Raw genomic sequence first — 17,754 nt, 5'->3', positions numbered from 1 at the left:
TGTTAGACCCATAAGATTTGCATACATAATGGAATCCAAGGAATCTGTGATTGAAGAAGATCAGTACATTAAAAGTGAGATAGAAAGCTTGGGTTTGATTTTTTTAGAGGTTTGCGGATCTTCTATTGAAGTGAATTGTATTGTTGAACTTACAATGATTGATGGGAAGGTTCAAACGATATTTTCTGAAAAAACTAACTCATACCAATGGTGTTCAGTGTGTTGTGTCTCTCCAAAAAATATAAATATTCTTGATATCGTTAATATAGATTATACTAACAGAGAGTTCAAATATGGTCTTTACAGTCTTCATGCATGGATTCGATTTTTTGAGATGGTATTGTACATTGCATATAAAAAAGAAAAAGGAAAGAGGCAAGCAAGATCTAAAGAACACAAAGAAAAGTCATCTGTAGCTAAACAAAAGATTCAGACTGATTCTATGAACAAAATGGGACTTGTTGGTGGTTCTTAAACAAGCAATGATGGCAATATCTCAAGGCGTGCTTTTGCAGCATATGAACAAACAGCTGAATTCTGGGTATTGGTTAAAACCTCATATTCAGATTTTACATTATCTTGGTAACGCTCTCTTCAGGATATGAAATAGACCTCCTAAAATTCAAGGATTATTGTTTTGACACTGTTAGACTATATGTGTCCTTATATCCATGGTATTACATGGCTCAATCAGTTCACAAAGTATTGGTACATAGACATGACATAATTAAAAGCCTTAAATTACTCATCGGACTTATGTCAGAAGAAACTCAATAGGCTAGAAATAAAGACTTCAAATCTTATCGCAATAATTTCAACCGAAAAACATCCAGAAGAGCAATAAATACTAATCTTATCAATAGACTCCTAGTTTCAATGATACTGTTATTTCATCACTTCGTAAATCAACATCACACCAAACAAATCATAAAGCATTTCCTTCAGATGATTTACAATTACTTAAACAATCTTCAAACGATATTATTGTTTTATAATTTTTTCATGTAATTTAAAATTGACAATGTTTTCTTGCATTATTTTTTGTTTTTATTATTCTTAAAACATTATTTACCTAAATACTCAATTGTTATTCAGTATAGGTGGGTCAAATATATTCAAATATCAATTTACCACATTGTAACTAAGGAAAGTACCCGGTAACTAAGCAATGTAAGTATGCATAGCAACTAAATTTAAAAAACGATCACTTTTGTAAGAAGTGTGATCTCTTTTGGTACTCATGCCAAATTTAGTAAATATAATACTTATAACATATAACAAAAATAGGTTGTTGCTAAGCAAAATAAAGGTATCCATAGCAACGAAATAAAAAATATTACCTTCATAAAAAGCGCAGACATCAAATTAGTAGTCATACTAATTTTAGTGAATATAGCACTAATATAACTCAATTAATTCAATAACTCTAATATAATAAATTAGTTATGAATTTTGTCCAGTAAAAGTGAATTCTGGCAAGTTAGATGTCGAACTTGCGGAATTTTATTGGACAAAAATTGAGGCCGCTTTTTTTTGTTTATAACAATAGTCCGCCATTTGTAAAAAGGGCAAAAGCTGAAGTCGAAGAGTGGAATAAAAGTTAAAAATGCAAGTCAAAAGTTCCCAATAAATAAAAGACATTTTAAAAACAAATTTTAATAATTATTAAATACTTTATATTTTATAATTATGTATCATAATTATAAAATAGTTATAATACATAATTATAAAAAATTATATATTATAATTTTATAATACATGATTTTTTATAATTATTATAAAATATTAATATAATTATAAAAAATTTTATAATTATTATAATAATAAAATTTTAATAATTATAAAATACTATGTATTTTATAATTATTAAAATTTTATAACTTTAATAATTATAAAATTTCAATAATTATAAAATACATAGGTTCATAAAAAAACTTTTATATAAGTTTTTTTATGAACCTATGTTTATTAAAAAGTATTTTAATTCATAAAAATGCTTCAAAAGCGTCTGTCGTTTTACTTATCTATTCAAAACTTTAATCCCTTTTTAATCGAAATTGAATTAAGGAATCATAAATAATTATTTTACAAGTATTATAATTTCCGCTTAATACTTTTACGTAAATAGTATTTGAATTTAAAATATATTTACTTCATTTAAGAAAAGAAAAGTTAAAAATATTTGTTTACAAATCTAATCCGTCATTTGTAAAAATGGCAAAGAGCGGCTTCACTTTTCGGATTGAAGTTAGACATCTAGTTATATAATATATCATTGGGTCGAGTAATTTAACTAGGCCATGATTGTTTCTATATTCTTTATTTTAATCAGAGGTTTCAAACACGGTAAGGCATAGTTCAAATTCGGTTTATTCAAAACTAAATATACAAATATTAATAGCACTGCATCCCATAAAATTGATCCCGAAATGCCTCCAAAAAATTTTTTGAAAGAATGATCCTGCACCTTCCCCAACATCCTTAACTGCTCCTCCGGTGACTTTCAATACTGAGGACGAAGCAACACCAATTGATTGAACCAATTTTTCATTCAAGTCGGAAACACCATTCAATGAGTCCTTAATGGCTCCACTAATAGCTTTAATGATTTGGCTTTCTCCGCCTCCTGTAGCTTGTAGGGCACTGCTAAAGCCGTACCAATATCACCGATTGTTTATAACGTCTGTAGTGTCTCGTGAGAATTAGATATTAGTTGTAAAACTGTATATGGCGAGAGTCGTTGGGGTTTATCAATTACAATGTCCTTGCTACAACCTCGAATGCGGTTAATTGGTTTGGTTGACGAGGGCAAAATATTGTCTAGCTGGGTCTTAACGATCCTATCTCTTCCGTAGGCCGATACTTCATACATGGTGTTTAGTTTTGGATTTTATAAGTAGGTATGTTTAGGTCTGAGGTTACAAGGGATTTGAGGACTGGTTCTTATTAACTTCCTACCGCTAATTTCCAAAAAATAAGTAACATTTGAATTCGGTATCGTGATAGGGAAATGCTCAAAGCAGAAATTCCCTATACTCAAGGCATAGTTTATGTCATATTTAGTATAATTTACTCATTTCAACAACAACAGCGCATCTCCTGCTGATTCAACAGCCACGCCCAAGGATTGGTGTATCCATTCTGCTGATGTTGATAGAAATTGAGTAATCATCCATTGTGAATACGGGAGATTTCGGTTTATATAAAGCATATTTGCTCCCAAGCACTTATCATGCTCATTCTCTGGGTCATGAGGGCGACGGTAATATGTACTTCTAGAATAGCCGTAGTTGGGTCATTTCCTTATTTCTGCGAATAATTAGCTGCAGTAGATTTGTATTGCTGAAATATACCCTTTGGGAACGTGGGGTCCTTTAGGAGCATGCCGTTATCCAGAGTCAGTACGTTGCCTTCCTGTTCTGTTAGCTGTTTAACACCTCCAACCTTTAGGTTTCTGATTAGGATGAATTCTCCTATTTAATAGAGTATGTGTCTAACTTTTTCATAACTTCTTCATCATATTTAGCGGTTTTCCAGACAATTACCGATTCTGACCATTCACCAGGCATATACCGACGCATGAAATAGTAACACGGGCTCTTAGTGACATACTGTTTGACTGTTACAGACCGTCCAGTAATTTGTTCTTCATATATTTTTATATTAAAATGTATATATTCAGCTGTTTTTGTTCGCATCCATGAGCAGTGAAATTCGTCCGAAACCACAGTTCTCCATGTGTTGGGACTAGTTAGTTGTAATGTTCCATATGGAGAAATTTTAGTGTTTATGGCTGGGATACATTCTCCTTGTGTTACCGCTACTTTATTTGAGTCAATTTCTTTTGGTGGGTAACAGCCGCAATTGGTTGTCTGTTGGGGTTGAGTAGCGCATCAACTTTGGCTTCAAGACATGACATAGTCGAATCGGTACCAATAGTATCTTGCAACTTCGCAAAAGCTACTACAGCCTGATAATCGACTGGCTGTTTAAGCTTAAGGGCATTCCGTAGGTGGGGTTTCAATCCTTTAACAAACAAATTCAGTTTTGTTTCACCATCAATACCAAGCTGCTGACTCAGCTTATCTAACGTGTTAATATACGATGCAAGATCAGTATCAGTAGATTTTTTTCACCGCAATTTTCACCGAGAACGGACGTGTTTTTAAGTGCGTTTTAAAAAACTTATAATAATGGAGAAAAACTTTACACCAGCACAACTTAAAGAAATCCTTGAAAATCATGAGAATACTATGATGAAAATTTTTAATGATCGGATAGAAAAAATGGAAATTAAATTTAATAACTTAAAAGATGAAAACTTTACGTTAAAAAAAGAATTATCTGAGGTACAGAAAGCTGTTGAATTTATAAGCAAAAGCTATGATAAAATAATAATTGAACTTACAGAATTAAAAAAACAGAGTCGGAAAAATCAACAGATATAAGTAATATTGAAAATGGAAACAATAACATTGAAGAGAAAATAGCAGAACTAGAAGACAGAAGCCGTAGAAACAACTTGAGATTTGTTGGGATTGAAGATAAAGCTAATAAAACTTGGGAAGAAAGTGAACAAAAAATCAAAGAATTCCTCAATACGAAGCTTAATATACAAGAAAATATTTTAATAGATAGAGCCCATCGAGTTGGAAAAGAAACAGGAAAAAACAGATCAATAGTTGTTCGATTTCAAAACTACAAAGACAAAGCCCTAGTGTTAAACAAATATACGACGATGAAGCTTTGGAACGAGCGGTTGTACGTTAACGAAGACTTTAGCGATTTTACAATAAATTTACGAAGAAAGCTTTTCAAAGAAGCGAAGGAATTGCGAGCGAAAGGTAAGTTTGCTAAAGTAACTTACAATAAATTAATTACGCGTGACCTATAATTATAAAGGAATTCTTTTAATATCCTATAATCAAATTTAAAAACAAAAATGGATGACCACGAATCCTTTACTTTTAATTTTCATGATAAATACTTAAAACCAGATCTTAATTCAGATCCAGATGTCAACTTTTTTAATGATGTGAACACACGTTGTTCTTATCTTTATCACAATAAGTTAAAAGAATTTCTTAATAAAAACGGCACTGAAAATCAAAAAATCAGAATCCTTCACATTAATATTAGAAGTCTGAATAAAAATTTTGAAAAGTTTTGTGATTTTTTAGATGAAACTGAAAATATTTTTAATATAATTTGCTTAACAGAAACATGGATTTCTTCGAATGAGTTTAAAAATAATTCTATTTTCCATCTTCCAGGTTTTGAAACAATTTTATTAGAAAGACAAACAAATAAACGGGGTGGAGGAGTTCTGATTTACGTTAAGGAAAACATTGTATATCGCATTAGGAATGATATGTGCGTTTCTGACGGTGATAAAGAAATCATAACTATTGAAATTTTAAACTAAAAAAAAAAGTATTCTATTAAGCTGCTGTTATAGTCCACCAGATGGTGCGTCTGAAAATCTTAGTTTCTTTTTACAGCGTAATATCATTCACAAAGGTAGCAAAGAAGACAAAATTACTTTTATAATTGGAGATTTCAACATGAACTGTCTAATTTATAGTAAAGATAAAAAAGTTAAAAGTTTTTATGATAAAATATTTATGGCAGGAGCTCTTCCTTTAATTAATCGCCCTACTAGAATAACCAAAACTTCAACGACGTTGATTGACAATATTTTTACAACAGATATTTATAATAAGAAATTACAAAAAGGAATTATAAAAACCGACATATCCGATCATTTCCCCATTTTTCCTACAATTCATACTGTATCCTCTAATAACCCCGAAAGACAAAATATAATAAAAAAACCTGTCTTCAACAAAAACAATATAAAATCCTTTCAATATCAATTATCACTTCTGCATTGGAAACATATTAACTTTAGTGATGACGCAAATACAATATATAATAAGTTCTTTGATACTTTCTTCTCAATATTCAATGCAAACTTTCCACTTTGTGAACAAATAACAAAAAAAAAAACCTTGAATAGTCCATGGATTACCAAAGGATTTAGAAAATCCTCTAAAATCAAACAGAAACTATATATAAAATATTTAAAAACAAAATCAGATGAAAACCAACAAAAATATAAAAATTACCAACATTTATTTGAAAAAATTCGTAAAAAACTTAAAAAAACTTATTATTCAAATTTAATTAGTAAATTTAAAAACGACTCAAAAAATACTTGGAGAACGTTGAAAGAAATAACAGGAAAACAAAAAACAAATTCAAACTACCTTCCTAAAGCAATTAAAATAAATAAAACAAATATATATGAACCAAACGAAATTGCAAACGAGTTTAATAAATATTTTATTGATATAGGAATTAAATTGGCAAATAAGATTCCTATTACGGAAAAAACTTTTAGTGATTTCCTAGAGCCTATAAATAATTCACTTTTTATAGATAATTTATATTCTGACTTATCTTTAGATGAGTTTGAGAGAGCTTACAAATCTCTTAAAAGAAACAAAGCTACAGGTGCGGACGAAATAAATGGCAACATAGTCATAGATTGCTTTGAAAATTTAAAATGTATTCTTTATAAAGTGTTCAGGGCATCTATACAGCAAGGTGTATTCCCCGACCAATTAAAAATAGCTAAAGTTACTCCAATTTACAAAGACGGAAAAAAATCAAATATTAGTAATTATCGCCCTATCTCAGTTTTTTCAACCTTCTCGAAAATCTTAGAAAGAATTATATACAATAGAACATACAATTACCTTAATCTAAATAAACTTCTATATAAAAATCAATTCGGTTTTAAAAAAAATTGTTTAACTGAACAAGCCATTACACAGTTCATTCGTGAAATTTCCAATTCATTTGGTAGATCACAATATACAATAGGTATTTTCATTGACCTATCAAAAGCATTCGACACGGTCGATCACAAAATTCTACTTAAGAAACTCAAATTTTATGGAATTAATGGCAAATTAATAAAATGGTATAAAAGTTATTTGACAAATAGAAAACAATTTGTTTTCTATGGAAATTATTTTCAAAATGAAAAATTAATATACATAAAATGTGGTGTTCCACAAGGTTCTATTCTAGGCCCACTTTTGTTTTTAGTCTATATAAATGATTTAAATAAAGCTTCTAACCTTATGAGTATCATTTTTGCGGATGATACTAATTTATTTCTGTCAAACAGTGACATTTATGAGCTTTTTTCAAATATGAATAAAGAACTCAATCACATCTCCAACTGGTTTAAGTGCAACAAGTTAACGTTAAACATTGACAAAACAAAATGGATCCTTTTCCACTCCCTCGCAAAAAAGCGTTTTTTACCAAATTATTTACCTAAACTTTTCATTGATAAAATTGAAATAAAAAAGGAGTCGGTCACAAGATTTTTAGGCATTTACATTGATGAAAATATTACATGGAAGTATCATATCGACTTTATTTCTACTAAATTGGCCAAAAGTATTGGAATTCTATATAAGGTCAGATACTATCTAAATAAACAAAATTTAATTCAACTCTACTACTCATTTATACATAGCTATATAAATTATGCCAATATTGTTTGGGGAAGTACCTCTAAAAGTAAGTTACGAAATCTCTACCATCGTCAGAAACACGCAATGCGTTTAATATGTTTTAAAAATCGTTTTTCTCATTCTAATATTTTGTTTAAAAACGTTAAAGCACTTAACGTTTACGAACTCAATGTCTATAATATTTTATGTTTTATGTTTCGTTGTAAAAGTGAACAACCATCGTTCATTTTTAAAGATCTTTTTACCCATAAAGCTATAAACAAATATACTTTACGAAATAATAATTTAATAATTGAACCCTTTTGTCAAACAAAGTTTAATCAATTTTGCATAAACTATCGAGCACCGTATTTATGGAACAAAATTGTTGTTCCAAATTTTGATTTGTCAATTTCGTTTTCTGTTTTTAAAACAAAATTAAAAAACTTTATTCTTTCTACTGACAATATATATAAATATTTTTGAAATGTAAAATTATTTTCTGTTTTTGTTAATTCTACATTGTTAATAATTATTAAATCAATTGTATTTTTATTATATTATACATACACGTTTGATATATTTTATATGGTTCTGACGACAAGATCTTTTGGATTTTCTTTCAGATACCAAGTTTATGTATTGTTATATTGTTATATTACGATTAATAACTGTAAACTAAAAAAAAAAAAAAAAAAAAAAAAAAAAGTATCCTGTGTTAAATCAAACAACTCCATTTTACGGTTCCAAGCCATGTTTGCATTGTCATATTATTGTCGGAATTGTTCCTTGAGCTGATGAAAATTGTTCCTAATGTGAGCGGAAAGGGTTTCGTAATACACTGAAGCACCTCCTTCTAAATATAAAGGGAACGCAAGTACCTAACTCACGTCAGTCCATTGGTTATGCAGTACGATGTGGCAAAAACTGGCTAATCATTCTGTGATATCTTTGATTTCAGTGCCTTTGAACACCTTTGGTAGTATTTCCTGGATTGGTTTCATTGCTAAACGCTCAAGAATTTTTTCTAAAGACATATTCTTTTTAACGGCGTCGTTCGTTGAGTTGTGGCTGTTTTCCCGTTTAAATGAGTTGGTGCTGAAAGTTCTAACGAGTCGGTAGAGTCGTCAAAAGATTGATCAAGGATTGTACAAGGGTCTTCGGTGGTACAAGAGAGTTGTGTTTGTTCGGTAAATGGGCAGATTTTACCCGAGCGTAATTATTTCATAAGTTCCACACACAAACGTGTATTATATATTGTCAAATCAAAGCAGTTTATCTGTATTTACTGTATAGTTCGTCGGCTCAAACAGAGATAAAATCTGCTTGTATCCGGGTAGTGCCTCCAAATGTTACGCGGTAACTTTTATTTAAATATATATACAAACTATGAGTCTGAACACGATTTTGTTTCCTGAATATAATATTATTAATACATATACATAAAATAAAATAGTAAAATATGATTGTTCTTCGAGCACCATTATGCAACTCCCCTAACTCTAACTCTCTCTCTCTCTCTCTCTAGACCGATTATCGTCGAGCACCACTATGTAACTTACATCTCTCTTTCTTAAACTACTTTTTATATATTTCTCGGACGTTAAACGCGTTAAACGCGTTAAACGCGTCCCAGTTCGTAAAATAAGTAGTTTGATAAACATTGTTTCTTGACGTTTTTGCCAAACGTTATATGTATCGCTTAAATCAAGCAATGATATTTTTTCAGTATGTTTATGTTATCGTAATGATTCATTGTCTGCATGAATTTTCATTTTGCAAGTAGAAAATGTGAAATAAAAATTAAAATAAAAAGTTCAAAGGTTTGTCATCTGGTGACGTATCTGGAGCAATATGTCTTGTTGTGCAATTTCTGCCTCCAATTTTATAAAATTTTAAAAACTACGAACTATTCTAACTAAACTGACACAAAGTAAACACGCGTCGCAAAAACATATTCTTAAAAAAGAGATTACGCCCGGAAGGCACCATTCATTACGAATAACCAAAACCGATGTTTTTTTCATGCACAAAAAGAAACCGCGTATAAAATTGCGTTAATAATATTTTTTAAAAACAATTAGCGTTTTAAAATACAAGATCTAAATACAATTTCGTTTTTACCCATTTTTAAGTTTTTTTGTTGAGTTGTTAAATGAAAAGGCATTTTGCCCCGTTATATATATGTATATATATATATATATGTATATGTATATATATATATATATATATATATATATATATATATATATATATATATATATATACATATATATATATATATATATATATATATATATATATATATATATATATATATATATATATAAATATATATATATATATATATACATATATATATATATAAATATATATATATATATATATATATATATATATATCTATCTCTATATATATATATATATATATATATATATATATATATATATATATATATATATATACATAAAAGGGCATGATGGTTATCATAGACTTTCTCCAATAAGAGTCGTTTATACTCTATTTTTAATTGTTATAAATAGAAATTTAAAGCAGTTTTAATATTTAATTTTTTTATTATTCGAAAAATTTAAATATAATAAAATTATTATGAACTAAATTTTAAAGAGGCATATTAGGTTTATAAACAAGTTTGTTTTCAAACAAGTATAATGTTTTAGATTGTTGTTTTCGAAAAAGTATAATGTTTCAAAGAGATCTATAATGATGTTTGCTTTAGTTTGTTAATGCAACCATTTAAGTGATTTACATCAAATTTTTGTGTGTATATATATACATATATATATATATATATATATATATATATATATATATATATATATATATATATATATATATATATATATATATATATATATATATATATATATATATATATATATATATATATATAATGTATATATATATATATATATATATATATGTATAAGTATATATATACATACATATATATATACATACATATATATATATATATATATATATATATATATATATATATATATATATATATATATATATATATATATATATATATTCGGTGATTGAGGCGGCCAATCCATCACCGATAGGTGGTTGTCTTGAAACCACTGCTTGACTACTTTTGCAGTGTGTTTCGGATCGTTGTCTTGCTGAAAAACCAATTTTATTGTCATATTCCATTCAGCATGAGGTAACATAACATCTTTCAGGATATTTTTATACATGAAACGTTCCATTATTCCATCGTTTCGATGTATTGGACCTAGACCGTTAGCAGAAAAACACCCCAAGACCATTACATTGCCTCCACCATGCTTCGCAGTCTTAAGGCAGTAACGTATATCGAGGCGTTTTTCGGCCGGTCGACGTACACGGCAAATGCCATCGCTCCCAATGATGTTGAACTTCGATTCATCACTGAACAGGGCAGTTCGCCATTTCTGCACATTCCAGTCAATATGAGATCTAGCAAACAGGAGTCTTTTCTTCTGGTTTTTTAGTGAAATCAGCGGTTTCTTTGCAGGGCGTCGAGAAAACAATCCGGCTACAACAGCACGTCGTCTGATTGTTCGGTTCGATACAGGCAGCTCTAAATGCTTTTTTATCTCGACTGATGATATCCAGGGATCCTTCTTAACGGATCTGACGATCATAGAATCCTCTCTAGAAGTGGTGGAACGCAATCTTCCACTATTGTTATCTGCTGCCAACTTCTCCGTAGAACAATATTTGGAACATAGTCTTGATACGGTCCATTTTTTCACGCGATATTTATCACAAATACTTTTTTGTGACATTCCACTTACGTAATCGCCAATAATTTTTTTTCTTAGTTCCAGTCCAAGACTGTCGAGAGCCATTTTTGCACTTGAAGTCATAAAAATAATAAAAATAAATAATCACGCTTCTCAAGGCTTACCGTGTTACATTTACCTTGTGATGATACAATAATGCTCTGTGGAACACAACGCCTTGGTTGGATGTGGACTGTATTGCTGTTATGAAACACTTGTTGTATTTCACTTCTTGTATTGATGTTTTTCGATAAAACACTTTGATAAAACTCACTTTGATAAACTGTCTTGATAATACTGACTGATTGACTTCCATATACTGACTGAATTACATGTCGATTTGCATGTCTCTTATATACTAAAATGAATCTGTGTGAACCTGTTCGGGAAGATTCTAGATGCTTCTTTTCGATGCTTCTGGAAGGTTCTGGATGCGTCTGGATGCTTCTGAATGTTTCTGGATACTTCTGGATGCTACTGGATGCTTTCAGATGCTTCTTCTGGTAACTTCTGGAAGCTTCTGCATGCTTCTGGAAACTTCTGGAAACTTCTGGATACTTCCTTTAAATCTTAAAAAACTTCCGCGACGTTGACACGGACCAGACTAAAGAAAATGAAACAAACCAAAGAAGTTGCACTTGTTTTGTCCGCTGCAAAATGGCACTTGTCAACAAAATTCTGCCTGTGTGCTGTCACCTGTCAGCTGATTGCTCATGTCATGACATGCTATGACTCCAGACTCCTGAACTGTTTGCTGTGGTAGTATAGTTCGTTTCGTTTTAAAGACATGTAAAATTAGGAACACTTTTTAGCATTGTTCGATGTTGGTTGCAAATGTTTTGTCCGATACTGTATATATATATATATATATATATATATATATATATATATATATATATATATATATATATATATATATATATATATATATATATATATATATATATATATATATATACATATATATATATATATATATATATATATTATATATATATATATATATATACATATATATATATATATATATATATATATATATATACATATATATATATATATATATATATATATATATATATATATATACATATATATATATATATATATATATATATATATATATATATATATATATATATATATATATATATATATATTCATTTAATATTTATATACATATATATATTTATATATAAATATTATAATTTATGCTTTCTAAATATAGGAGTCGTGCAAGTTGAACTTGATATTCGCATTTTATCGTTTGATAACCTGGATGAGAGCTCAATGGTTGGATATTTACATATCTAATATTTTAATATCATTTAAAAAAACTTAAGTAATGGTTTTTTATACAAGTAATTGAGGCCAAGATTCACTATGTTTTTTTCTTTCCAGGAAAAAGATGTGCTTTAACAATATTGATATAATATTGGCTAAAAATTGAGTACACTAAGAATACTTTACCTGAGGATCTTTTGTGACAACGTTTTAATTGATTTGTCTAAAAATAATACAGCATCAAAAAATAATAGCAGCATCAAAATGTAGCATTTCATAGTTGCTGTTGTGTTTGTATGTATGAGTGTATTTGTTTATGCGTGCTTGTTTCAAATATTATTTCCAATATTAAAATAACGTAAACAACGTAAACCAGTAAGACTTGTACAATATTAACATAAAAAATAATCTTTAAAAAAACGATGGCTCTGACATATAAGGCTCTTAATGAGGTAAGTTATCTGGTATAAGTTAAATATCTAGCAAAAAACCTCTTTTTCAAATGATAAAAGCTACAGAGTATTAATGCTACTTAATTTTTTCTCAAATTAAAAACTTTTTGTGATGGATTTTTAAGTAAGTTATATATAGTTGCACTCATTTTTAGCTAATATTATATCGTGTATTTATATATACATATATATATATATATATATATATATATATATATATATATATATATATATATATAAATTAGTAGATGTGTATTTATAATTAAGTAATTAGTTGTACTATTTATAATTGCTCTGTTCTTTTAAGAACATTGAGCATTCTATTTTGCAGAATACATTTTAAAATTGTTTAAATATATATATATATATATATATATATATATATATATATATATATATATATATATATATATATATATATATATAAATTAGTAAAAACACTTATTCAATTTTTATTTTTCTTCAACAGCTTGTTTCTCCATCAGTTGGTTTATTAGGAAAAATGTTTAAACATCAAAAAGTTTAAATTATAAAAAAATTATTTCACAGGAAGTTGGAAATTGTTTTAATTAATTATGTAATAACTGTAGTATTTTGCAACCAGGAAGTTGCATCAATTAAATTAGATAATTAAAAAATCATGAAAAGAATTCTTTAGAAATATGAAAATTTTAAACTAGTCGATTGTTTTTTATAATTTTTTAAAAGAAATTATTTTCATGTCTGCATTTAGAAATTAATTCAGATTTTTTATTCAGTAAATTTTCTTGATCTAAATGAGTAATAATTTCAAACTTTTTTTTGTAAACATAGTATGCATTTTTTGGAAATGTTATTATTGGCAGGCGCAGTTTTTAGAATGACCAGTTGAGCATAAAATTGACATTTTTTTCTTTCGGTAGCCAAATATATTTTGATGGCATAGTCTCTTTTGAGTATTTTTTATGTTTAAAAGATTGTTTGTGGTTGACATAACGTTGGCATTTGTCCATTGGCCCTCGGTTAAGCCAATATATTGTTTATCAGAGTTGTTTTGTGAGGAAACAATGCATTTGTAAATAATATTTTTTGAAAAGCAATTGTCATTCAAAGGGTAGTCAATTTTTTGCTTGCAGTTACAATGTTTAGTATTTTTTTCTTTGAAAAATTCATTTTTATTAATCAATACAAAATTATGGCCTTTTGTAATTCTTTTAATATTTTTTGTACAGCTATAGCTTACCTTAATAGTGTTTCTGTTTAAAATTTTTTGCAATTTATTAGAGGGAGGGAAATGTATGTCAACCAATTTTAAAAAACGCTTTTTCAATATTTGTTGAAACATTATTGCTGTACGAAGGGTTGAACCAAATTATATTTCTATTTCGCATTTTTGCATTTTTTGTTTCGAGATTTTACTTCGATATTTTTAAATCCGCTTTTTTTAAGAGCATCTACATACACGCGTTTGGAAGAGTTAAAAATACTTTCATTAAAAGAGTTATGATTTAGTCTATTGTTAATTGAAATAGGACATTGTTTTAAGATTTGAGGAGGATGATTTGAATTCATATTAATATACGATAATTCGTACCTAGGCTTTTTATAAGACCTATAAGAATTTTCCGAGAGGTTAAATGTAACATCAAGAATGTTCAAAATCTTTAAATTTATGTTAATTTCAATTTGGAAGCCAATGTTTTTGAAAATTTGTATAATGTTTTTTCTGATTTTGTCAAGTTGAGGCCCTGATTTTTTTTGCATTATAATTAAACCATCGTCGCGATAAAAGCCTAATTTGATTAAAATGAATTATTTTAGCTCGGAAATTTAAATATATAAGCCTACAAATTTGCAAATTTCTGCTCCGTCGTAACTTCCCATTGTTACATCATAACACTCGTGCGTAGTTTTTTTCTTCCATGTCTCGTTATTAAAATTATTTTCTCGTTATTAATATTTAAATAACTGCAGTATTTTTGAGGTCAGTTATTAATATTTTAATAACTGTAGTATTTTGCAACCAGGAAGTTGCATCAACTACATAAGATAATTAAAAAATCATGAAAAGAATTCTTTAGAAATAGGATAAATTTAGACTAGTCGTTTGTTTTTTATAATAATTTAAAAGAAACTTATTTTCAGGTCTACATTTAGAAATTATTTCAGATTTTTTATCAGTAAATTTTCTTGATCTAAATGATTAATAATTTCAGAATTTTCCTGTAAACTAGTATGCATTTTTTGTATTTTATGCATTATGTAAAATAGTACGCATTTTTTGGAAATGTTATTATAGGCAGACGCATTTTTTAGAATAGACCAGATCAGCATAAAATTGATATTTTTTTCTTTCAGTAGCCAAATATATGTTGATAGCACAGTCTCTTTTAAGTATTTTTTATGTTTAAAAGATTGTTTGTGGTTGGCATAACGTTTTTTCCATTTGCCCTCGGTTAAGCCAATATATTGTATATCAGAGTTGTTTTGTGAGAAAACAATGCATTTGTAAATAATATTTTTTGATAAACAATTGCCATTCTTTTGATAATCCTCAAAAATACTGCAGCAAAAGTACTACATTAACTAAGTGCTTTGAGGTCTATTCAAAAAACGTCGTCCGTATATATTATTTATATATATATATATATATATATATATATATATATATATATATATATATATATATATATATATATATATATATATATATATATATATATATATATATATATATATATATAGTACTGACTTAATAAATAATGCAGTTAATGAATTAAAAAAATCTGCGAAAAAGGAAGTAATGAATGGAATATACTCAAATGTAATGATCGTTGGTGATTTTAATTACCCAAATATTATTTGGAATGAAGACGGAACTATTGAGCTAAAACAAAAATGCCAAACAAGCATTTATTAATAATTTGCAAAAAAATTATTTACATGAAACAGTTAGCAAACCAACTTTTCAAATGGCTATTGATAAACCAACAAATATATTAGATTTAATAATATGTGACAATCTAGATTTAGTATTCAACATTGAATATGATGCTCCACTTGGTCAAATTACTAAAGGCAATAAGATCTTAAAATGGAAATTAACATACTCAATTAATGTGAGAAAAAGTTCAACAATAAGAGATTTAATTTTCGAAAAGGAAAATACCAAGAAATAAATATCATGTTTTATAAAGTAAATTGGGATGAAATATTTGATAAAATGAATACAAACGAATGTTATAAACACTTTTTAAAAGTTTATGAAAAAGCTTGCAAACAATATATTCATCACCACTTCAAACCCACTAGTTCTATCCAAAATTCATGTATCAATAAAAAAATCAAGAATCTAATTAGAAAAAACGTAGTCTATGGTGCAGAGTGCGTGCAACAAACTTCAAAAATACAAACTTAAATAATGAATACAAACTTGTTAATAAAATGATTGAAAAACAAATTAAAAAATCTACTCTTGATTATGAAATAAACTTTGCAAAAAATGTAAAACATAACCCAAAACTCTTCTATGCACAAAGAAAAAATCAAACACATACAAAACTATTATCACTTAAAATTAGTGACAATAAAATAATAACCGATAAAAAAGTCATTGCTAATTTTAAAGACAAAGGTTTGGATAATTCTTTTGCACAATGCTTTAGCACATAGGGGCTGATGTTATCACAACCAACTGACTTGATTTCATTAAGTTTAAAAATTTAGTAGAAATTTTATATATAAGTCAATGGTGCCCCACCATCGACTTATATATAAAATTTCTACTAAATTGTAGTTTCCAATTAGTATTTGTCAAAGAAAATCAAGATATACCACATTTCATCAATAAAACAATGCAATTATTTGAATGTTACTGGGATCAAGAACTAAAAGAAGATATTGTACATAATTATTTATTAGAACTTAATGAAAACAAGTCAGTTTGTTGTGATAAAATCAGTCCCTATGTGCTAAAACATTGTGCAAAAGGATTATCCAAACCTTTGTCTTTAATATTCATTCAATTATTTAATATTCTTTGTCTTTAATATTCATTCGATTCATTCAGAGCTGACAGAATTATGGAAATCTGCAAACATTACACCACTTTTTAAAAAAGGAGACTGGAAAGATACGCTCAACTACCGACCTATCTCTTTAACATCGACACCAAGTAAGATAATAGAGAAAATAATTAGAAAGAAGCTGATAATTTATATACCAGAAAACAATCTGTAAATGCCTCAACAACATGGATTTGTACAAAATAAAGGGTGTTTAACAAACCTATTAGAAACTTTCGATATTATTACAACTGAAATTGAAGATGGTTATCCAGTTGAAATATTGTTCCTAGATTTTGCAAAGACGTTTGATAAGGTGCCCCACCATCGACTTATATATAAAATTTATAACTATGGAATAAAAGGCAATATTTTAAATTGGATTGATTCTTTTTTTAAAAACAGAAAACAAAGAGTGGTAATGGTTGAGGCTGTTTCAGATTGGTGTGAGGTTTATAGTGTTGTGCAACAGGGTTCTGTATTGGGTCCTCTTCTCTTTCTGTTATATATCAATGATTTTCCCCAATCTCTTCAATTAAAAACTATATATAGCTGATGATACTAAAATCATATCTGTTATAAAAGAACATAATGATCTAATTAATATGCAAAATGATATTGATTTGTTAACCGAATGGTAAAATGT

The 17,754-nt window shown here is 27.9% G+C and overlaps 1 protein-coding gene across 1 annotated transcript in view; it reads left to right on the top strand.

Moving 5' to 3' along the window:
* The window catches only part of LOC105846133 (gamma-aminobutyric acid receptor subunit rho-3), a 49,918-nt gene that overhangs the window by 14,297 nt on the left and 17,867 nt on the right, over positions 1-17,754 (top strand). Inside the window, exon 3 of the mRNA XM_065804142.1 lies at positions 12,558-12,622. Within this exon, the coding sequence (XP_065660214.1) occupies positions 12,558-12,622 (65 nt within the window). The remainder of the gene's footprint in view (positions 1-12,557; positions 12,623-17,754) is intronic.

Source organism: Hydra vulgaris, chromosome 08 (genome assembly GCF_038396675.1).
Source record: "Hydra vulgaris chromosome 08, alternate assembly HydraT2T_AEP".
Lineage (NCBI taxonomy): Eukaryota > Metazoa > Cnidaria > Hydrozoa > Anthoathecata > Hydridae > Hydra > Hydra vulgaris.
The sequence above is the reverse complement of the archived record's forward strand: the minus strand, read 5'-3'. Positions and strand labels throughout refer to the sequence as shown.